We start from the raw sequence: 24,586 nt of genomic DNA, 5'->3' as shown, positions 1-24,586 counted from the left end.
CATTTAGAGAAGTTCAATCTGTTGAACACAGTAACAGACGAAACATGCGAATGAAAAGGAATAGCTGCAAAATAGATAATACATGCTCACAAATCAATATGGATTCAACAAAATAGTTAAAGCATATCGCAATTCTCCTTTGGATAAATACTACGACACACTATCATAATTTAAATGCCATTTAGTCTTTACTAGGTAATAAATATTTTTAACCAAATATATATGCCATCTTTGGATAAAAAATATATATTTGACTAAAGAATATTAATTTTACCTCATCATATTCATTATTCATAGAATAATTGATTCACCTTTGGGTAAATCCTTAAGTTTTAGCAATAGTGAAAATTAATTTATCCACTAATTTTTAATTATTGGCATTTCATTAATTTCATGGATAATTTATAATTTTATGTATGCATATTTTCATGAACATACTAGTTTGGCTACTTTGGTGACTAACAAACTATATAAACATAAATGCACACATAAAAATAAATATCTGAAGATTTTATGCATGTGAATACTTTAAACAATCTAGTTTGATCACTTTGGTGACTAAAAAGCTATATAAACATTAATCACATACATGAAATAATCAATGGCCCTGATATTAAAATAGTAGCCTAAAGAAACAAACATAATTTCATGACCATAATTATAAAACAGAAACATAATGGGATAACTTAGTAACAATATCAATACCTAAAATTTCAATCCCAGATGCAGCGGCGCTTATAAAACAGAACATGCAGCGGCATATATCCAATATATTCATTCTTCATTATTTATTTATTTAGTTTATTAAATAAATAAATATAAAGCAACCCTAACAGAATCAAGTCGGCATGGACTTTCTGCTAATGCCATTTATTGGGGTTCATCACCAGCTTCTTTAATTTGCAACTACTAATTCAACCAAACATGATTCATTATTCAATTATTTCATTATAACCATAAAATCGTAATATTGGCAGCATCCCAGGAAGAAACAAAAGGAGTTATTACTTTGGTGTTTAATTCATCTAAGCTTTCACACACAAAGATTACCGATTCAAGTTCCAGGCTCATGATACCACATGTAAACATAAATTTTAATTGCATACCAGAATCTTGAACATGATAATCTTATACAAAATCATTACAGAAATATACCTGGATCGTAAGCCATTATCGTGAAGCGGAAGCGTTAATTCAAAATTGGTTTCTCGCTCCTTGCCCTAGCTTTCGTTACTGCCGACTTTAGTGATGGAAGAGATAAAACAATATGCTAACCCTTGTCACACCTCCTTTTTCTACCCTGAAAAGGGTATAGTGGTGTTTTTCCAATTTAAATGACAATAATTGAAACGGGATTATTCATTTAAGTTCAAAGTCGCCACTTGAGATAATTTATGGGGTCCCAAGTCACCAATTTAAAATGCTGAATCGAGGAAATTTGACTCTGTTTTACAGTCCGCGAAACACAAAAATCCGGGTAAGGAATTCTATTAATCGGGGAGAAGGTGTTAGGCATTCCCGGGTACCGTGGTTTTAGCACGGACACTCAACTACTATTATTGGCCTATTTATCTGATTAATTACATATTTTTTTATACTTATTGTGCATTTTAGCCTTTGACCACTTTTAATTATTTATGAAATTATTCTGGAACAAGTTACGATTGTCGTACACTCGTTTGTTTGGTACACATTGTGAATCGTATCACGGGAACCGTACCCACGATCTACAACATATTTAATTTTATTAACATTATTAGAAGTTGTGGCCGGGTCACATAAATGTACCCCCGAATTTGAAAAATTACGTATCACAACTATGTCACGGAAACCGTACCCGTAGCTATGATAATTTATTATAACGCGCCTAAAGCAAACTACAAATGTTCATGTTTAAAGTAAGTTTGGGAATTCAGTTTAAAGGGATACGAATTATGAGAATGGTTAGTGATATAAACCAGGCCCTTAATTATTTATAAGAATTCTGGGCCAGTAGGAAGCCCCCTAAGTTATTTGATAAAACAAATACAAAATTGAAGCTGCTTGGGCTCGAAACTGAGCCCAAAAGTAACGAAACTTCAAAAAAAAAACTTCAATATTAAATTCCTTAATCTAACCAGGGTTGTCTTATTATGGGCTAGCATCAGGGCTAGCAGTCTAACAGAAAAAACCAAACTTCAATATTAAATTCCATTTTTCATTATATTAACAGAAATTTTTAAAAAGATGCTGAAGATACTTGGGCTCGAAATGGAGCCCCAAAAGCTAGAGGAGCCAAGATATAATCGCCTTGGGGCTGATTTTAGCAGGCTGCCTCACATGGCCAAAAACCGGGCCCAATTGCCTTAAACAAAGGGCCTTTTGGTGTCCAAGCCTCAATTGGGCCTGATTTCATTTGTGCACAGAAATTCATTACCTAATTACTAAAAATGCAGAGTACTAATCAACCATTATAAGTTAATTTATTCAAACATGCTGCTAATATCAATCAACAAAAGATCAAGTCCTAAACTCGTTCATGAATTATCCTAGACCTAAACATGCAATCATGTTAATAACATTGAGCTTCAAAACAATTTAATCGAGGATAATCTGCCATTCAATCACATACATACAATATACTTTCAATGGTTCTTAGCAAAGTCCAAATAAATTACAACCGCTAGGCATTGTAGACTGTCAAACCATACAAGAAACAACGAAACTAATTCAATCCTTCAAACCTAAATATTGTGACTAAATTATAGAATAGAACATCAATTTCAGCAACCATAAACAAAATCTGGAAAGAAACTACTGTCACACCTCCTTTTAACGCCCCCGCGAGGGTACGTAGGGAGTTTTTTCCAATTAAAGGACAATCGAAACGGGATTTATTTATTTATTTCAGAGTCGCCACTTGGGAGATTTAGGGTGTCCCAAGTCACCAATTTAATCCCGAATCGAGGAAAAGAATGACTCTATTTAACAGTCTGCGCACCAGAAATCCGGATAAGGAATTCTGTTAACCTGGGAGAAGGTGTTAGGCATTCCCGGGTTCCGTGGTTCTAGCACGGTCGCTCAACTGTCATATTCGACTTGATTATCTGATTTTATACAATTATGAACTTATGTGCAAATTTTAACCCTTAGCCGCTTTTATTATTATTTATTTATTGTTATTATTTTACGGAGAATTGCAACATTGTGAAAACGTATTTCAGACCACGTCGCAATCAATGCATCCATGGCTATCGACACATTTCGACTCCGTTGAGATTTGGATTTGGGTTACATAAATGCACACCCATATTTAAGAAAAGGATTTGTTAAAGACGCGCCTAGAACGACTAGCGTATTGTTGTTTTGGGAAAGGCCGTAAAATTTCTCTAGACGGCCAACTCCGATATTCTAAGTATTTAATGCATACATTTGTGAGGGCCCCGCAATCTATACATTTTACTAGGCGAGGCTCATCTCATTTATTTTAAGTGGACAAATCCTAAAGCGACTACATTTTTCTATTAAAATTAGTCTCTAAAATAAAGAAAGAAAATCCTAATTAATTACGAGCTTAAAAATAATAACACATAACATACTAATTGCTAGATTAAGACAAATATTAATAGAAAGGAATTTTACTAAAAAAAAAAAATTCGAAATTGTAAAAAATTTACGAAGTTCGACAATTAAAAATCAAAAGATCCTGATTATAGCTAACTTAAAGCTTACATTGTTATAAAAAAAAACTATTGAAATTAGTTATTCAAAACCATTTAAAACTAGATTTAACCATAATTACTAAAGCTTATTAAAAAGTTTATTAAACTTAAACGTTGACTCATCTTGCTCAAACTCGCACCTAATGGATTAATGCTCTTAGCCTTGCAACGTTGAATCACCCATTAAAACATCATTTCAGTTTTTTTTCTTAAAAAATGAAAATATTTTGTAAAAAAAATATTTTTTATTTTTATTTTTTACAAATTTCTTTATCAAGTTTTTTTTTCAAAAAACGAAAATAAAATAAAATAATAATAAAAAAAACGAAAATATTTTGTAAGCCTGCAGATTCTACAAAATTATTGGCCTATTATGTTTGCCTAATATTTGCGGGCCTTTGTTATTAACAAAATTTAAAGATAGAAAAAAAAACTCAAATTGCTTCTATTTCAAAATTTGCAAATTCAAATCTAGAGTTTACTAACCTTCCCTCAAATTAAGTCGGTTTCCCGTATTGAATATTTACTAACGATTTGAATGCGATTTTAAGCTAAAAAAATTAACAAAGCCGAAACTAATACTTATGGTGTTCATACTGACACACACCTACTAGTCCCGCAGTTTAATACTTCACATATTAAATACTTCTACCATTTACATAACATGAGACACATAATGAATATTTAACTAAAATGCGAATATTATATAATTAAAAAAAAACTTAAATCTTCCGGTCATTTCATTTCATATTCAATACATATGTTGAAATGATTCAGAGTAGTGTACCTGGTATTTGAATACAAAGAAAGGAAGAATAGGATCAGCAGCAGTAGAAACAGCGCAACAGCAACAAACAACCAGTAGTCGAAAAACCCAGCAGTAGACTTGAAAGCCAAATATAAATCCCAGCAACCACTTAATAGAGTAATAATCGAAGTCCAATAGAAAATTAAAAAAGAGGCAGAGATCACACTCAGTAATACAAGGAAATAGTATTCGGATATTAAGAAATACCCATCCTTCCGATTAAAAGTCTGTTCTTATTTCCTCTCTAGTTCTCAATTTTCTTCTCTTCTAAAATTCTTTTTTCAGAAATCTTTTTCCAAAAAACTCTCTCTAAAAATTCTCCCCCCTTTTAAGTGTCAAATGAGTCTCTTATATACCAAAGCAAGACCCAAATCTTCCACTATGTGCACTCTTTAACTTTTATAATTACCCACACTTTTACTTTAGTAAAAGTAGTCAATGTGGGCCCCCCCGTGTTCCCTCTTTTTGAAAAGCAGTCAAAGTGGGCCCCCATGTTCCCTCTTTTTGAAAAGAAGACATCATTACCCACCTTTTCCTTTTTGCTTTTATCATTATGTCTGGTCCCCACCATAATTAATTAATCTGTAATTGGTTAATTCCCGTTTTACCCCTTAAACTACTGTTAGGCCCCGATTCAAAAATCTATTAACTTCAAAATTATCTAAGAACCTAAAATTAAATTACCAGCTATAACCAATCCTTAATCCGGTTCAATCAACAAATTCAAACTTAGACTATGAACAACAAATCAACAATCAGAATTATTTTGACTGAACGATATTTTTAACAACACATATATTTCACATTAAATCACCGGATTAAGAACGAACTTCAACCAAAAGATGAGCACGAATTTAATCTAAGCTACTCAACAAAGACGGATGATTCAAGCGATTAAACTAACATATTTCTATATTCCAACTTAATTCTTTTAAACGAATAAAATAAACCGAAGAAGAAATAATTGATTGAATTTCAACTTGAATTTAACCACATTAAAATTAAACTAACAATTTCTTTTACAAACTAAACTAAAATTAAACTAACAATTTCTTTTACATTAAACTTAAACTAACAACCAATTTGAATCTAACAATATTAAAATTAAACTAACAATTTCTTTTACAAATTAAACTAAAATTAAGCTAACAAATTCTTTTACATACTAACAATTTCAACTTGAATTTAACAACATTAGAATTAAACTAACAATTTTCTTTTTTGAATCTAACAACATTAAAATTAAACTAACAATTTCTTTTACAAAAAATAAATAAAAGCACATGAAATAAACTGAAAAACTAATAAATCAAAGTTCCATTTAAATATGAAAATTAAATCAACAAAACATATGATCAAACTAGAAAATTAATTCAACGATAGACACGAACAAAACAAGAATCGAACATTTATCGATTTTAGATCCGAGAATATCAAAACAAAACTACGGGCAACATGAAACTCAAATCTACTAACCGGATCGAAGTGACGACGAACTCGAACGGAAAGTAGTTTGGTTGTTTGGAAGAGGACGAAGAAGGAAGAATGGCAGTAGCGCGAGACAATGGAGAAACGCAGCAGCAGCGTCGGAGAAGAAGAAGCAACAAACAGGTGACGATCTGAAGAAGAAGACAGTAGCAACGACGAGCGGAGAAGGCCAGCGACGACATGAAACATGGAGGAGAAATAGTAGCACTGGGCAGCAGCCATGGCTGGAACAACTCGACGGATGAATAAGGAGAAGCAGCAGTAGCGACGAGCGAAGAAGAAGAAACAACGGGCAACAATACGACGGGATCTTGTGCTCGTTTGAAGAGCTTGGAGACGCAGCCATGGCAGACAGTAGTGATGGGATCTTTTGATCATTTTGAAGAGCAGTAGACGCAGCCATGGAGGGCAGCATGTGTCGACGAAGAAGAAACAACAAGCGACATGAACTTGAAGAAGAAGAAACCATCGCGATCTTGAAGAAGAAGAAACACGGGAAGCGAGTGTGTGTGTGTGTTACGTCGCTGTGGTTGTGTGTGTGTGTGTTGTCGACGTGGTTGTGTGTGTGGCGTGGGGATGAAGGGAACGGGAGAGGGGCAGCCATGGGAGGGGCTTTGAGCTCTTTGGAGAAGAAGAGAGAAAGAGAGGAAGAAGAAGAGGGGGGTGCGGGTGCGGGTAGTCTTAGGTTTTTTTGGTTTATTTTTGTTTTGTTTTGTTTTGTTTTGTTTTTTTTATGAAAAATGAAAGAAAAGGGGGTTTGGGGTCTTTAGGTATGGATTGGGTCGACCCAGTTCGAAATGGACTGGGTCGTTTGGGAAGATTGGGCCATTTTTTGGGCCTGTGGCTTGAAATCGAAGAAGAGGCCCAATTCCGACTTTTTTTATATTTTCGCTCTCTTTTCTTCTTTTATATCTATAAAACTAAATTAAGTTGTAAAAGCGCAAATTAACTCCCAATAACAATTAACGCACAATTAAGTAATAATTAAGCATAAAATTGTATAATTGGACATTAAATGCTAAAAATGCAAAAGATGCCTTTTTTGTAATTTTTAATTTTTGTAAAACAAACTTAATTACTAACAATTGTAGGATTAAATTCTAAATGCAAATGCGACATATTTTTGTATTTTTTATTTATTTAACAAATAAACATGCACAGACAAATACAAATAATTATCCAAAAATGTCACAAAAAATCTCAAAATTGTACACCAAGGAAAATAATTTTATTTTGAATTTTTGGGAGTAATTCTCATATAGGTCAAAAATCACGTGCTTACAGCTGCCCCTCTTTGCCCGAAGACATGAAGGGTTTTCGTGCAAAGATAAAGTGAGCGATTTTTGCCCATCCGAGTACTCCGTGTGAAGCATTTTTTGAAAAAGATTTGACCGAACCTTTGCTTCAAAGGTTTCCTACATATCCTGGGCTAAACAGGAATCAGGTCAATGTAGTTCGGGAAGTTTTGGTAGCTGGGACTACCGTGGGACTGCAATGTTACTGTTGTTGCATGCTATTACTACTGCTTACCGATCTCCTTGTTACACCGTGCTTAAAAGAAAACAAGAAGCTAGGCTATACTGCAATTTTTCTTGTTGCCTTGCTTTCTCGTCTGCTTGCATTTTTTCTGTTGCTTTTCTTCTTTTTGACACATGCACTTGAGTTTGTGCTGTGACCTCTTGTTGCAACCTTCTGCTTCCCGGTGCTGGGGATTTTTATTGTTTCCTGCTGGGGATTCCTATTGTAACCCTCTGTTTTATTGTCCTCTGACTTGATCTTAAAATGTATGCCTCTGTTGTATGGGCGGGCTCCCAACTTCAACGCTTGAAATGAAAAGATTGAAATGTATGCCTCTGTTCTATGGGCGGGCTCCCAACTTCAACTCTTGAAATGTAAAGACTGAAATGTATGCCTCTGTTATCTGGGCGGGCTCCCAACTTCAACGCTTGAGATGTAAAGACTGAAATGTATGCCTCTGTTATCTGGGCGGGCTCCCAACTTCAATGCTTGAAATGTAAAGACTGAAATGTATGCCTTTGTTATCTGAGCAGGCTCCCAACTTCAACGCTTGAAATGTAAAGACTGAAATGTATGCCTCTGTTATCTGGGCGGGCTCCCAACTTCAATGTTTGAAATGTAAAGACTGAAATGTATGCCTCTGTTATCTTGGCGGGCTCCCAACTTCAATGCTTGAAATATAAAGACTGAAATGTATGCCTCTGTTATATGAGCGGGCTCCCAACTTCAACGCTTGAAATGTAAAGACTTAAATGTATGCCTCTGTTATCTGGGCGGGCTCCCAACTTCAACACTTGAAATGTAAAGACTGAAATGTATGCCTCTGTTATCTGAGCGGGCTCCCAACTTCATTACTTGAAAAGTATGTCTCTGTTCTCAAGGCGGACTCCTGACTGCTAAATTTGAAATTTGAATGTCTCTATTCTCCAGGAGGACTCCTGACTTTTAAAATTTAAACTGTATGTCTCCGTTCTTTAGGCGGACTCCTGACATCAAACTTGAAAAGTATGTCTCTGTTCTCCAGGCGGACTCCTGACTGCTAAATTTGAAATTTGAATGTCTCTATTCTCTAGGCGGACTCCTGACTTTTAAAATTTAAACTGTATGTCTCCGTTCTTTAGGCGGACTCCTGACATCAAACTTGAAAAGTGTGTCTCTGTTCTCCAGGCGGACTCCTGACAACTTGCATTTATCCTAAACATGCAAACTTTGAAACCAAATTATATTCCCCTATGCTATTCATGATTATCTTGTATTTAATCGAACCGTACTTTCCGGTCAAACCTGAGTATTGCTTGTTTTTCCCTCCTGGAGAATTCCTCTTCAACAACTAACTTTTCTCCCCCTGCTCAATCAAAGAAAATTTTGTCAGTTTAAAACGGTGGTTAGTTGATGGCATTCTTGCTGAAAAATCCTTCCACTGCCTTGCTTTGTGTTGACTAATTTCCACGCACTGACCCTGAACCGCTTGACTTTCTGACCAACTTTTAAATTTCCCAACCTCTGGCGACCTAAATGTTTTACACCCATGCTGTTATTTCACTTTTTGACCTTTTTGTTTGAGCTTTCACCTTTCCCACGACATTCCCCAATCATTTCACCGATGAAACTTCCGTTAATTCCCTGTATTCTACATGACATCAAGTTGTTTTTGACCTGCTCTGACCACGTTGTGCTTTACAATTCTAGAAGCTGGTAGTGAACTTTGAAGTCCTTTCTACTTGCATTGAACAAAACTGGCACTGAAACATCTCAGCTAGATAAAACCCTCAAAGAAAATGAAATGCAATGATTATTGAGTTAAGGATAAGAAGAATCCAAAACCAGATGACTGTTTGAAAAGAGAAGGAAAAGAAACTTATCTGAGCGAGACAACTAGTACCAATGGTCATGACATGCATTTTGGATTAATCAGCCTAATCTGTCCAACCAAACAACTCTCAATTGCCGTACCTTATTGCCCAGAACTTCCATCACTTGTTTGATTTATCCAGACCTTAACCTTGTTTCCCTGCAGTACCGCGAAACGATTTCTATCAACAGACCTTTCTCAGTTTTCCATTTCTTATCTCACCTTCGCCTTGAGGTGCCCGTAAAGGTTTTCACCAACAAGACTCTCTCATTTATTTTTCTCTCAGCTCCCGTCATCTTACGGTGTCCGTGAGGGTTTTCACCCATAAGACTCTCTCATTTATTTTTGTTCTTCTTGCTCGAACCAGAGTGTTGCCCCTGTCGGGGGTTATTCCTACCTGTTCATCTTGGTATTTCTCAAAACTGATCATAAGGTCTTTCTTTGGACCGTAATGTAGGCTTTTGGATTGAGTTAGAAAGAAAGGTATAAAAGGCTCAAAACAATTCAAATGGGTTCAAATTACAACTTTCGGAATCCAACTTTCATAACAATCACCACTTCTGCCTCAGTTTCTTGCTTGGGGATTTTTGGATTTCTATTTGGTATGACTGAACCTCGGAGTAAGGCTACCTACGTACCCTTTCGGGATCAAGTCAAACGTAGTTCACTGTATTTAACTTTGTTGTTGTGATTTTCTTCCTTTCCTTTTCTTTCACTTTTCTTTCTTTTCCTTTTCTTCTTTTCTTTTTCTTTTCCTTTTTTTTCCTTTTTTTTTTCTTTTCTTTTCTTTTCTTTCCTTCTTTTCTTTATGTTCGGCACCTGTGTTCTCTGATAGTGCCGCTGATTCCGAAAGAGGTGTATGAAAAATAAGTAAGGCTCGAAGGGGATAATAAGGGATAGGAGTGTTTGGATAGCAGAACAAAATGCCTTCATCATTTCAATCTTTAAGATATGCCAAATACGAATAGATACATTCAGAAAATAAAGAAATCATACATAATATCTCTTGACCGCATCGGAATTGATGGTCATTTCTACACATTTTCCTTCCACATCTGTCAAATACAATGCTTCGTTAGACAACACTCTGGTTACTACAAATGGTCCCTGCCAGTTTGGGGCAAATTTTCCTTTTGCCTCAGCCCAATGAGGCAAGATCCGCCTCAGTACTAATTGCCCGACTTCAAATTTCCTTTGACGTACTTTTTTGTTGTATGCTCTTGCTATTCTTCGTTGGTACAGTTGGCCATGACATACTGATGCCAATCTTTTCTCATCGATCAAACTCAACTGCTCAAGACGGCTTTTCACCCATTCATCATCATCGATCTCAACCTTTGCAATGATTCGCAGATATGGGATTTCCACTTCTGCGGGTATTACTGCCTCGGTACCGTATACCAATGAGTAAGGAGTCGCCCCTACCGAGGTACGCACGGTGGTGCGATATCCTAACAATCCAAAAGGCAATTTCTCGTGCCATTGTCTAGATCCTTCAACCATCTTCCGGAGTATTTTCTTTATGTTCTTATTGGCCGCTTCAACCGCACCATTTGCCTTGGGACGGTACGGAGTAGAGTGCATGTGAGCAATCTTAAACTGCTGACATGTCTCCTTCATTAAATGACTATTAAGATTAGCCCCATTATCTGTGATGATTACCTTTGGGATCCCAAACCGACAGATGATATTTGCATGCACGAAGTCAACTACAGCCTTCTTGGTCACAGACTTGAATGTCTTCGCTTCCACCCATTTGGTAAAATAATCTATAGCTACCAAGATAAACCTGTGCCCATTTGATGCTGCTGGATCAAATGGCCTAATAACATCCATGCCCCATGCAACAAAAGGCCATGGCGCGAACATCGTATGTAATTCTGATGGTGGAGCATGAATCAAATCTCCATGTATTTGGCATTGATGACACTTACGCACAAAACTGATACAATCTCGCTCCATCGTGAGCCAATAATAACCTGCTCGGAGAATCTTCTTTGCTAGAACATACCCACTCATATGCGGTCCGCAAACTCCGGAATGCACCTCAGTCATGATAGTTGTGGCCTGCCGTGCATCTATACATCTCAACAAACCGAGCTCTGGCGTTCTTTTGTACAGTACTCCTCCACTAAGGAAAAACCCACTTGCCAACCGTCGAATTGTTCTTTTCTGATCACCGGTGGCCTGCGTTGGATATACTCCCGCTTTGATGTACTCTTTGATATCATAGAACCACGGCTCTCCATCGATTTCCTCTTCTATCATATTACAGTAAGCATGTTGATCACGGACTTGAATCTGCAATGGATCAACATAGGCCTTATCTGGATGGTGCAACATTGACGCCAAAGTAGCCAAAGCGTCAGCAACCACATTATGAATCCTTGGAATGTGTCTGAATTCTATGGCCTGAAAACACTGGCAAAGCTCATGCAGACACTGCTGATACAGTATAAGCTTCAAGTCCCGTGTTTCCCATTCCCCTTGAATCTGGTGTACCAGTAAGTCCGAGTCACCCATGACCAAGACTTCCCGTATACCCATATCCACAGCTAATCTCAATCCCAATATACACGCCTCATATTCTGCCATGTTGTTTGTACAGTAAAAATGAAGCCGAGCTGTAACAGGGTAATGCTGACCTGTTTCCGAAATAAGTACCGCACCTATTCCTACGCCTTTCATATTGGCGGCCCCATCAAAGAAAAGTTTCCATCCCAACTTCTCAGCTTGTTCTAATTCATCAATGTGCATTACCTCTTCATCAGGGAAATAAGTCTTCAAAGGCTCATAATCTTCATCAACGGGGTTCTCAGCCAAGTGATCGGCTAGTGCCTGTGCTTTCATGGCAGTCCGTGTCACATAGACGATGTCGAACTCTGTAAGTAAGATCTGCCACTTTGCAAGCCTTCCTGTGGGCATGGGTTTCTGAAAAATATACTTCAACGGGTCCAAGCGAGATATAAGGTAAGTGGTGTAAGATGACAAGTAATATTTCAATTTCTGTGCCACCCAAGTTAGGGCACAACATGTCCTTTCCAGATGAGTATACTTGACCTCGTAAGATGTGAACTTCTTACTGAGATAGTAGATAGCCTGCTCCTTTCTGCCCGTAACATCATGCTGCCCCAGTACACAGCCTAATGAACTGTCCACAACTGTCAGATACAGAATCAAAGGTCTCCCTTGTTCTGGTGGGACCAACACGGGTGGGTTTGACAAATACTCCTTTATCTTATCAAAAGCCTCCTGACATTCATCAGTCCATTTGACCGCGACATCTTTCTTTAACAATCTGAAAATTGGTTCACACGTTGCCGTGAGCTGAGCAATGAACCTGCTGATATAGTTCAGTCTTCCCAACAAGCTCATCACCTCGGTTTTGTTTCTTGGAGGTGGCAACTCCTGAATAGCTTTGATCTTTGACGGGTCTAATTCAATACCCCTCCGGCTGACTATAAATCCCAACAACTTCCCAGATGGCACCCCGAAAGCACATTTCGCAGGATTGAGCTTAAGATTGTACCTGCGAAGCCTTTGAAAGAATTTTCTCAAATCTCTGACATGGTCGGATTGCTGTCTAGACTTCATGATCACATCATCCACATATTCCTCGATTTTTTTATGTATCATATCATGGAAGATATTTGTCATGGCCCTCATATAAGTTGCCCCAGCATTTTTTAAACCAAACGGCATGACCCGATAACAATACGTTCCCCACGGTGTGATGAATGCTGTCTTTTCTGCATCTTCCTTGTCCATTAGAATCTGATGATAACCCGCATAACAATCCACAAAAGAGCCAATATCATGTTTGGCACAATTGTCGATCAGTATATGGATGTTGGGCAGTGGGAAATTATCTTTTGGGCTTGCCTTGTTAAGGTCTTGATAATCGACGCACACCCTGGTCTTGCCATCTTTCTTTGGCACAGGCACGACATTGGCTAACCAAGTGGGGTACCGTGTAACCTGAATGACCCTTGCCTTCAAACTGCTTGGTGATCTCTTCTTTGATCTTCACACTTATGTCTGTTTTGAACTTTCTCAACTTCTGCTTGACAGGGAGGAGTGCTGGATCAGTGGGCAATTTATGAACCACCAAATCGGTGCTTAGACCCGGCATATCATCATATGACCATGCAAAAACGTCTTTGTACTCATGCAATACTTTAATTATCTCCTCCTTGAGTTGTGGCTCCAAATGAACACTTATTTTAGTTTCCCGTACATTCTCTTGGTCCCCTAGATTAACTGCTTCTGTGTCATTTAGGTTAGGTTTGGGTTTTTCTTCAAAGTGACTTAATTCTTTACTAATTTCCTCATAAGCTTCATCATTGTTACAATCCACCCCATCATCACACTCGATCTCTTGTATTATTACTTCTGAACTAGATTGGATTTTAAAACTGGGCCGAAGATTCCTCATGCATGTCATGTCATTGATATCAGCATAAAAAGAACTGTACAAAGAAAAGAAAAGAAAATGGAAAGAGAATTAGGGACGAAGAAAATTGCATTTCATTAAATGTAAAGATAACAAGGTTTTAACTCATCCAAACGGACGGAACATAACAACTGGATTACAAACCCTGGAATAATCCAGGTGACAAAAAGGAAAACAAAACCCACTACCACGACTCCATCCGAACTGGAAGAGGAGTAGCTTCCCAATTGTTGATGTTAGCACGTGGTCCGATGTACTGTATGTCTGCTCTGCTTGACCCTTCCCCGGCCTCAACCATGTTTACTTCAGCAAATACTTTCTCAAACACCTTATCCAAATTCCCATCCACCTCAATTAACGAACCTGACATCTTTGCCAATGACTGTTTCTTAATACTCGGTCTGACGAAGGACCTGGACAATCGAGGAATTGGTTTAGGGAGCACCCAAGCTTTCTTCTTCAATTTACGGGCCTTTCTAATATCTGCCACTGTTGGTTTGAACCCTAACCCGAAGGTGTCCAGATTTTTGGGCAAAGACACAGGTTGAGTAATGCCCTGCAGTTCAACCCCCAAACCCTTCCCGGGCACGAACCCGTTATTCAACATTTCTGATACTACCATGACGGTCGCAGCTGACACCCTGGGACATGGCATGCTTTTACCCTCAGGCACCCTGCTCACCGAAACCGTGTCGAGGATCTGATATACCCATGACCCCTTATCATCTTCGGTCTCTATAAAGGGTACAATGGCATCATTCATGGCGCACGTGGGATCTTCCCCATGTAACACAATTTCTTGTCTGTCCCACTCGAATTTGATCATTTGGTGCAGTGTGGAGGGCACGACTTTTGCCGCATGAATCCACGGTCGACCCAACAAAAGATTATAGGATACTGCAACATCCAACACCTGAAATTCCATCGTGAACTCGACTGGGCCAATAGTCAATTCGAGTACAATATCCCCTACCGTGTTTGTTCCCCCTCCATCGAACCCTCGAACACAAATGCTATTTTTGCGGATTCTATCCTCATCAATCTTTAACTTGTTCAATGTGGATAACGTGCAAATATTAGCGCTCGACCCGTTATCGATTAGTGCTCGAGTAACCATTGAACCTTCACATTTGACTGTCAAATAGAGAGCCTTGTTGTGTTCTGTGCCTTCCATAGGCAATTCATCATCAGAAAATGCCACCCTGTTCACTTCAAAGATCTTGTTGGCAATTGTCTCTAAATGGTTAACTGAAATTTTGTCAGGCACATGAGCCTCATTCAATATCTTTATTAAAGCTCGGCAATGCTCATCAGAGTGAATTAATAATGATAACAACGAGATTTGGGCCGGTGTTTTTCTCAGTTGCTCAACAATGGAATAATCTTGTCCTTTCATCTTTTTCAGAAACTCTTCTGCCTCTTCTTCCGTTACAGCTTTTTTAACTGGTACTGGATTGTCTTTTGCGCCTTTAGCTTTTCTCAACTCTTCGGGGGCGAAACAACGTCCCGACCGGGTCAGTCCCTGTGCTTCACAACTTTCTTCCTCAATTTCCTTTCCTTTGTATGTCACCACTACCTTGTTATATTTCCAGGGTACGACTTTGCTATCAACCATGGGTAATTGGAATACCGGTTTTATGACAACCGGTTCTACATAGGCTCCCTTCACAACCACCACGGGCGCGGATACTGACCTTGGTACCACTATCTTGACTGGCTCCTGCTTTTTCTCGGCCGCAAATGGTCCCTCTCCCATTACTAGCACTGGCTTGTCTTTTATTGCTTTTAACTGAACCACTGGCCTTGCACTCACTGTCTTTTCTTTGGTTTCCGTAGAACGAATCACCATAACCACCTACGAAGGTTTCTTAGGATCTGCCCCCTTATGTATCAGTTCGATCATGTTGGCCTCATAATGCACTGGTAACGGATTTTGATTGATGTTCGGGGCCTCTGGAGCCTGTACCTCAATACGAAGATTATCAATGAGCTCTTGGATTGCGTTTTTCAACTTCCAACATTTTTCAGTATCGTGCCCCGGCATCCCTGAGCAATAATCGCAGCTAACAGAGTGGTCCAGGTTTCTGGGAAGAGGATTTGGTGCTTTGGATTCAACTGGGGTCAGCATCCCCAACTGTTTCAACCTGTGGAAGAGAGAAGTGTAAGATTCTCCCAGCGGAGTAAATGTTTTTCTGTTTGGGGCCTTCTCATTTCTAAAAGCTTGGTTTGGGCGGAAGTTGGTTCCTGGTCTGTTAGCCCTGGGAGGTGGATAGGTGTTTTGTGGGTGTGGCTGTGTATTTTGGGGACTTGGTGTACGCCATTGCGAGTGCACTGGGGGTTGAGTGTAGGTCTGGGCGTGGTGAATAGAAAAGTGTGGTTCTGGTGGTGGATAATAGTGTTGCGGTGGGCCATATGGGGTATATTGATAGTTTGGGTGGTGGGGTCTGGGTTGGTTGTAGTAGAGTGGAGGGTTATTGGTCCTGGACCAAGCACTAGCTTCAACTGCAGCAACTTCTTCTTTCTTCTTCTTCCCAAGCACACCACCAGTACCATTTTGGATGGCCTGGGTGGTTGCTTTCAACGCCGAGTAGCTCAATATCTTGTTAGATTTCAATCCTTCTTCAATCATGGCTCCCATCTTTACCACTTCATTAAACTACTTCCCGACAGATGTCACTAGATGACCAAAATAGGTAGGTTCCAATGTTTGCAAGAAGTAATCTACCATCTCACTCTCCCGCATGGGAGGATCAACCCTTGCAGCTTGTTCCCTCCAGCGGAAACCAAACTCTCTAAAACTTTCCCCAGGCTTCTTTTCTAGTTTCAACAATGACAGACGATCAGGGACTATTTCGAGGTTATATTGAAAATGGCCAATGAATGCCTGGGCCAAATCATCCCATGTATACCATCGGCCGGGGTCTTGCCTCGTGTACCATTCTAGCACTGACCCGCTCAGGCTTTGCCCGAAATATGCTATCAACAACTCATCCTTTCCCCCGGCCCCTCTCATTTTGCTACAGAAACCATGCAGATGGGCTACTGGGTCACCATGCCCCTCATATAAGTCAAACTTCGGCATTTTAAACCCCGCAGGCAACTGTACATCAGGAAAAGGGCACAAATCTTTGTATGCGACACTAACTTGGTTTCCTAAACCATGCATGTTCCTGAAGGATTGCTCCAGGCTTTTGACTTTACGAATCACCTCCTCTTATTCTACATTCTTAACCGCTTTCTCAACTTCTCCCGGGATTTCAAAATGGGGAGAGTAGACATATGGCTCAGGCGCTTTGAAAGTAGGTTTGAGAGGGTAATATTAGGTGTCGTGAGCTTGGAATAGCGGCTCACTGGATGATCTATGTAGTGGTGCGGGGGGAGGTGCCACAAAGACGGGAACCATGGGTGGTGGAGGGTTTTGTTTGGAGGGTGGAGCTGGGGGAGCATATGACGTGGTACCATAACCCTGGGCCTGATAAGGGAAAGCTAAAGATGCGTGGGGAGTGGTAGGCTCCTGATCTTGAGCCAAGGGTGGGATGTAAGATGGGTTGGCAGGATATAGTGGTGCTGGGTGTCCCTGCGACCATGCCTGATGCATTTCAGCCATTTGTGCTTTTAATTTCCTCATCTCTTCTTTCATAGCACCCACATCTGTTACCTCAACCTCATTCGAAGGGTCTATGATGCTGATTTCCGAATCCTGCCCTGTCATTTTTACTTGATCTTTCGACCGGGTGTTGTATGGATGAGTTGCCAGAATTGCCAATCAATCAACCACCTGCCTAATATCACACATTTAGACAACACTTTGTTAGCGATTAGGTCTTAACAGATTTAACAATCACGCGTTGGCATGAATGCACTTATACAGTTATTCCTTTCTATTATGCATTTGCCCGATTGCATGCGTCATCCCGGCATTTCATTCCTTGTTTCGTTTTTCTTCTCCTCGCCTTATCCCTCTCTTGTGCTTTTTCTTTTCTCTCTCTTGTTTTTCCGCTCTTTTCTTTCTTTCTATTTTTCTTGGTTTTCCTTATATTTTCCTTTTCATTCCTTTTGTTTTCTTTTCGGTTATGGTCGAATCCTATGGAGATTGCCTACGTATCGTGACCCCGCACGAATCAAACCAAGCGTAGTTCGTGAAGATAAATGTAAAAATAAGGGTGGAAATAAAATGCTCAACTTTCATTAATAAACAGACTCTTACAAACTCGACAACTTTTGTTTTGGAAAGAAACTACCAAACGCAATCTGAAAGCAAACAAAAAACTCTAAGCTTGCAAACATACTCAATCCAGAAAGATAACGGACGTACAAAAGACTGACTCGAAATGGTAGACATTCACAGACACGGACTATGCATATTCTAGTGCTTCAAACTTAGGTATCCGCGGGGCGTCATTCGGCCTCGCCGCGGGTCTAGGATACAAATCCCTTTCAAGCTGCTCTAACTCATTCATGGTTTGCTTCACATAGATCATCACTGCTGAGATAAAATTAGTACGGGTCATGTCTTCACAAACCCGGCATCTCCTGACAATAGCATGAGCAATGGCTCTAATCATGTCTTTTGTTTGCTTCTTTTCTATGAGCAAACGTCTTATCTGATCGCTGCACGTCTTTAAAGCTCGAGAGTCTTGCAAGTGCTGGTCTTGCAGCTGTTGCACTTCTGCCTCCATTTGGGCTAACAAGTTGTAAAAATGTCCGCTTTCAGTTTCAAAGTCTCTAGCCTGCCTAACCGCTTTACCTTCAAGGGAAACTACTTTTCTCTTTAAATTGGCAACAATTTTCTCATGGTCCCTTTTCAACTGATTCAAGTATTGGCGACGCTCTTCGGTTTTTGTCGCCCACTGTGCTTTAAGTTCTGCCATGACATTTTCAGCTTTTCCTAGCTCGTCCCGCCATTCTCTGACTTCGCCTTCCAATCTTTTTACCAATTGTTCACCGGATCGGCTCCTCGGTTGCTTATCGATGGTTATCTTCAACTGTCGGATTTGGGCCTTAAGAGCGTCATTTTCTCTGGCTAGTCTATTCTTTTCACCTTGATCCTCGGCAACCTGTACACTGTTCTTGAATTTCAGACTCTCGACTTGTTGCTTTAATTTACCAATCTCAACTCGATAGCTTTCTTCCTTGGCTAACCAATCCCACTGCTCTTGGGACGACTTGGCGAAATCTTCGAGATGAGGTCTTTTAGCCGGTCTCCCATATGCCACGTCACCTCTGAACCATTCGTGATACCCTGGATCAATTTCCCCTCTGACCCTATCAGACACACAAGTGTTTGCCATCAGATATTGACACTCACTCCAAATTTGACGAACCTCTTCCTCGGGGAATCGACCATCAGGACTAATTTCGACCACTTGGGTACTCAAATCTTCATCTCTCGGTATTACTTGATATCTACTGAGTTGCCTCAGAACCCGATACGGTGCATAAGGTTGTATGCTTTTGAGTCCCATTAACAAAAAATGCGGTCGGGCTGCTGGCATATATATGACTTCCTCGACAGATAACCATCCAAGCACCCACTGTATCTGGCTAGCCTTGAGGTTCCGAAATAATAATGCCCAAGCCGTGACTCCTTCCGGTAGACTAGCCCCTTTGATTCTCGTACAAAATTCCCCTATACAAGTTTTCTCAACAAAGCCATAACTCAATAACTGAGGGCGCGGGCACAAATGCTCCATCATCCACATTTGTAACAATAAGTTACATCCCTCAAAAAATTTGCCCCCAGCTTTGCACGCAGTGAGAGCTCTGAAGATATCAGCCACAATTATAGGTGCTAAAGTGCTTTTCCCCATTGTTTGCAAAGTACTGACGACGCCTGCTACTTTCAAATCAATATTACCATCTTTCCTTGGGAATGATACGAGACCCAAAAAAGCTACCATAAATACCACTCGCCTATGTTCCTCCCATTTTTGTCGGCTATTTCTGCTGCAAAGCTTAAAGTCTGGATTATTGAACCCGCCCACATGACCATATCTATCATACACGAAGCGGAAACTGCAGAAACCCTTTGCAAAATCTGAGTGATGAACTGTCCGGGGTACTTTCAAGGAATCCAGAAATCGATGTATGGTAATGGCCCTAGGAGCAATCAAGTATTTGAATCTCAATGGAGCTTGGTCACTTTCAATGTACCCCGCTATTTCTTCTATTGTTGGGGTGAGTTCAAAGTCTGAAAAATGAAACACATTATGTGCCGAATCCCAATGGGCGACCAATGCCCTGATGATACCCCCCTGAGGCTGAATGTCTAATAAATCCGGAAGGTCTTTCAAATATTTTCTCACTTCGTCTTGCCCTTCTTTGCCCAAATCATTCCACCACAATTGCAGCTCAAAAGGGATTTTGATCATTATTGAAAAAGGCTCATATATTGTCGTGCTCATACTGCACATTTATTAAAGCGTTTAAGCAAAAGAAAACTTTTATTTAACTCCAAAAACTACTATCTATATTATCGACTCAAAATTAACCCTATATTTCAAATGAAGAACTCAATTCTTAATTCTAATATTTTTAGATAAAAGACCCGATATTGCGACACGGCCTTCCTGCGCCTCAGGGGCGAAAATTTTAAGGCTGTGAGGGTCAAAAATCCAAATAAGACCAAAGGTGGCTGTTTATGCAAAGTCAGCACTCCGGTGCCCCGTTTGGGAATATTTGGCTATTTTTTGACAAAAACAGCATCACCTGGTTTATTTATGACAAAAATTAAAATTTTGATATTTTTTGGTTGTCTTTGCAAAGGGGAGGTTGGACCCGATGAGGGTTGCCTACGTATCTCACACCCTGTGAGAATCAAACCATGCGTAGTTCGGGCAAATTAACCGAACTATTAAAACATGACTCTTTTCCATTTTTATTTTTTCCTGGCAAGACAATCTATTTTCCTTTTCTATTTTTTGAAAAAGACAAAATAACGATTTTTTTTTCATTTTCAACAAACAATAAAACAATCTATTTTTCCAAAAATAAAAGACTCTTTTTTTCTATATTTTTTAGTAAAACAAAATAAAATATTTTCCTTTTTTTTTCAAAATTTCGGCAGAGTTTCGCCAGTAATTGGTCATTGATTTTTCTAAAATAATCAATTAACTCCCTAACTGATATATTCTTTTTCCTTTTTTTCTCTCTTTTTTTTCTTCAATTTTCCAACATTCCCGAGATTCAGAAACCGGTCAACATGCAAGTTCGAAACAAATATATGTACAAAGCAAGTAGGATGCATCAGAATGGTCTTTTCATTTCAGGTTGCTAGTCCTAGACGGACCCAACCCCTGTGTTGAGTCCCCTATGTCAAATGCAACGTGATGCAAATAAGCGTTCCTACTAGGGATCCGGCATGAAGTCACGTTATTCTATATTCAAAACCTGGGTCAGTGTACTAGACTGTGTACCCGAGCGGACAACTCGAGTCGAGGAGGGGGCAACTTACCGGGAACCAAAAGGCCATCCGGCTTCGTAACTTGTCCGACCTCTTTCTTATTTCAGGGTATGACACTAACAGAATAGGGAGTCTCAACCAGTAAGCACATCCCCGGAGGTAAAGAGAGAAGGGTGTCGACACAGTTTATATATAGTTCAGATAATATAAAAGCGGTAACATTTAGCACATTTAGCATAAAACATGTAGGAAAATCAGATACAATTAAATACAACAATTTATCTAAGCTCGAATTCTGAACCCTGAACCAGAGATTCTGGGTTCGGGTCCTCAGCAGAGTCGTCAGAGCTGTCACACCTCTTTTTAACGACCCCGCGGGGGTACGTAGAGAGTTTTTTCCAATTAAAGGACAATCAAAACGGGATTTATTTATTTATTTCAGAGTCGCCACTTGGGAGATTTAGGGTGTCCCAAGTCACCAATTTAATCCCGAATCGAGGAAAAGAATGACTCTATTTAACAGTCTGCGCACCAGAAATCCGGATAAGGAATTCTGTTAACCTGGGAGAAGGTGTTAGGCGTTCCCGGGTTCCGTGGTTCTAGCACGGTCGCTCAACTGTCATATTCGACTTGATTATCTGATTTTATACAATTATGAACTTATGTGCAAATTTTAACCCTTAGCTGCTTTTATTATTATTTATTTATTGTTATTATTTTACGGAGAATTGCAACATTGTGAAAACGTATTTCAGACCACGTCGCAATCAATGCACCCATGGTTATCGACACATTTCGACTCCATTGAGATTTGGATTTGGGTTACATAAATGCACACCCATATTTAAGAAAATGATTTGTTAAAGACGCGCCTAGAACGACTAGCGTATTGTTGTTTTGGGAAAGGCCGTAAAATTTCTCTAGACGGCCAACTCCGATGTTCTAAGTATTTAATGCATACATTTGTGAGGGCCCCGCAATCTATACATTTTACTAGGCGAGGCTCATCTCATTTATTTTAAGTGGACAAATCCTAAAGAGACTACATTTTTCTATTAAAATTAGTCTCTAAAATAAAGAAAGAAAATCCTAATTAATTACGAGCTTAAAAATAATAACACATAACATACTAATTTCTAGATTAAGACAAATCTTAATAGAAAGGAATTTTACTAAAAATAAAAAAAATAAAAAAAATCGAAATTGTAAAAAATTTACGGAGTTCGACAATTAAAAATCAAAAGATCCTGATTATAGCTAACTTAAAGCTTACATTGTTATAAAAAAAACTATTGAAATTAGTTATTCAAAACCATTTAAAACTAGATTTAACCATAATTACTAAAGCTTATTAAAAAGTTTATTAAACTTAAACGTTGACTCATCTTGCTCAAACTCGCACCTAATGGATTAATGCTCTTAGCCTTGCAACGTTGAATCACCTATTAAAACATCATTTCAGTTTTTTTTTTCTTAAAAAAATGAAAATATTTTTGTATTTTTTTTTTTACAAATTTCTTTTTCAATTTTTTTTTTCAAAAGAAAAAGAAAAAAGAAAACTGAATAAATGACGAAAATAAAATAAAATAATAATAAAAAAACGAAAATATTTTGTAAGCCTGCAGATTCTACAAAAATATTGGCCTATTATGTTTGCCTAATATTTGCGGGCCTTTGTTATTAACAAAATTTAAAGATAGAACAAAAAACTCAAATTGCTTCTATTTCAAAATTTGCAAATTCAAATCTAGAGTTTACTAACCTTCCCTCAAATTAAGTCGGTTTCCCGTATTGAATATTTACTAACGATTTGAATGCGATTTTAAGCTAAAAAAAAAATTAACAAAGCCGAAACTAATACTTATGGTGTACATACTGACACCCATCTACTAGTCTCGCAGTTTAATACTTCACATAATAAATAATTCTACCATTTACATAACATGAGACACATAATGAATATTTAATTAAAATGCGAATATTCTATAATTAAAAAAAAACTTAAATCTTCCGGTCATTTCATTTCATCTTCAATACATATGTTGAAATGATTCAGAGTAGTGTACCTGGTATTTGAATACAAAGAAAGGAAGAATAGGATCAGCAGCAGTAGAAACAGCGCAACAGCAACAAACAACCAGTAGTCGAAAAACCCAGCAGTAGACTTGAAAGCCATATATAAATCCCAGCAACCACTTAATAGAGTAATAATCGAAGTCCAATAGAAAATTAAAAAAGAGGCAGAGATCACACTCAGTAATACAAGGAAATAGTATTTGGATATTAAGAAATACCCATCCTTCCGATTAAAAGTCTGTTCTTATTTCCTCTCTAGTTCTCAATTTTCTTCTCTTCTAAAATTCGTTTTTCAGAAATCTTTTTTCCAAAAAACTCTCTCTAAAAATTCTCCCCCCTTTTAAGTGTCAAATGAGTCTCTTATATACCAAAGCAAGACCCAAATCTTCCACTATGTGCACTCTTTAACTTTTATAATTACCCACACTTTTACTAAAGTAAAAGTAGTCAATGTGGACCCCCCGTGTTCCCTCTTTTTGAAAAGCAGTCAAAGTGGGCCCCCATGTTCCCTCTTTTTGAAAAGAAGACATCATTACCCACCTTTTCCTTTTTGCTTTTATCATTATGTCTGGTCCCCACCATAATTAATTAATCTGTAATTGGTTAATTCCCGTTTTACCCCTAAAACTACTGTTAGGCCCCGATTCAAAAATCTATTAACTTCAAAATTATCTAAGAACCTAAAATTAAATTACCAGCTATAACCAATCCTTAATCCGGTTCAATCAACAAATTCAAACTTAGACTATGAACAACAAATCAACAATCGGAATAATTTTGACTGAACGATATTTTTAACAACACATATATTTCACATTAAATCACCGGATTAAGAACGAACTTCAACCAAAAGATGAGCACGAATTTAATCTAAGCTACTCAACAAAGACGGATGATTCAAGCGATTAAACTAACATATTTCTATATTCCAACTTAATTCTTTTAAATGAATAAAATAAACCAAAGAAGAAATAATTGATTGAATTTCAACTTGAATTTAACCACATTAAAATTAAACTAACAATTTCTTTTACAAACTAAACTAAAATTAAACTAACAATTTCTTTTACATTAAACTTAAACTAACAACCAATTTGAATCTAACAATATTAAAATTAAACTAACAATTTCTTTTACAAATTAAACTAAAATTAAGCTAACAAATTCTTTTACATACTAACAATTTCAACTTGAATTTAACAACATTAGAATTAAACTAACAATTTTCTTTTTGAATCTAACAACATTAAAATTAAACTAACAATTTCTTTTACAAAAAATAAATAAA

The 24,586-nt window shown here is 38.2% G+C and overlaps 1 protein-coding gene across 1 annotated transcript; it reads right to left on the bottom strand.

The window, feature by feature from the left end:
• Positions 1-17,984: 17,984 nt before the first annotated feature.
• Positions 17,985-24,352, bottom strand: LOC142181816 (uncharacterized). Its single transcript, XM_075255370.1, has 2 exons — positions 23,289-24,352; positions 17,985-20,225 (listed from the first exon to the last, which is right to left on the bottom strand). The coding sequence occupies exons 1-2, from the start codon at positions 23,396-23,398 to the stop codon at positions 18,176-18,178; spliced, it is 2,160 nt and encodes a 719-aa protein (XP_075111471.1). The 5' UTR covers positions 23,399-24,352; the 3' UTR covers positions 17,985-18,175.
• Positions 24,353-24,586: the final 234 nt, after the last annotated feature.

This window comes from Nicotiana tabacum, chromosome 6 (assembly GCF_000715075.1).
Source record: "Nicotiana tabacum cultivar K326 chromosome 6, ASM71507v2, whole genome shotgun sequence".
Lineage (NCBI taxonomy): Eukaryota > Viridiplantae > Streptophyta > Magnoliopsida > Solanales > Solanaceae > Nicotiana > Nicotiana tabacum.
The sequence above is the reverse complement of the archived record's forward strand: the minus strand, read 5'-3'. Positions and strand labels throughout refer to the sequence as shown.

Bases quoted from the DNA above. Each gene is read 5' to 3' on its own strand.
- LOC142181816 (XM_075255370.1), bottom strand. From the start codon at position 23,398: ATGGCTTTCAAGTCTACTGCTGGGTTTTTCGACTACTGGTTGTTTGTT. The intron at 20,226-23,288 runs GTACACTACTCT...ATAAATGTGCAG, and splicing joins TCTTTGTATTCAAATACCAG to TATGAGCACGACAATATATG.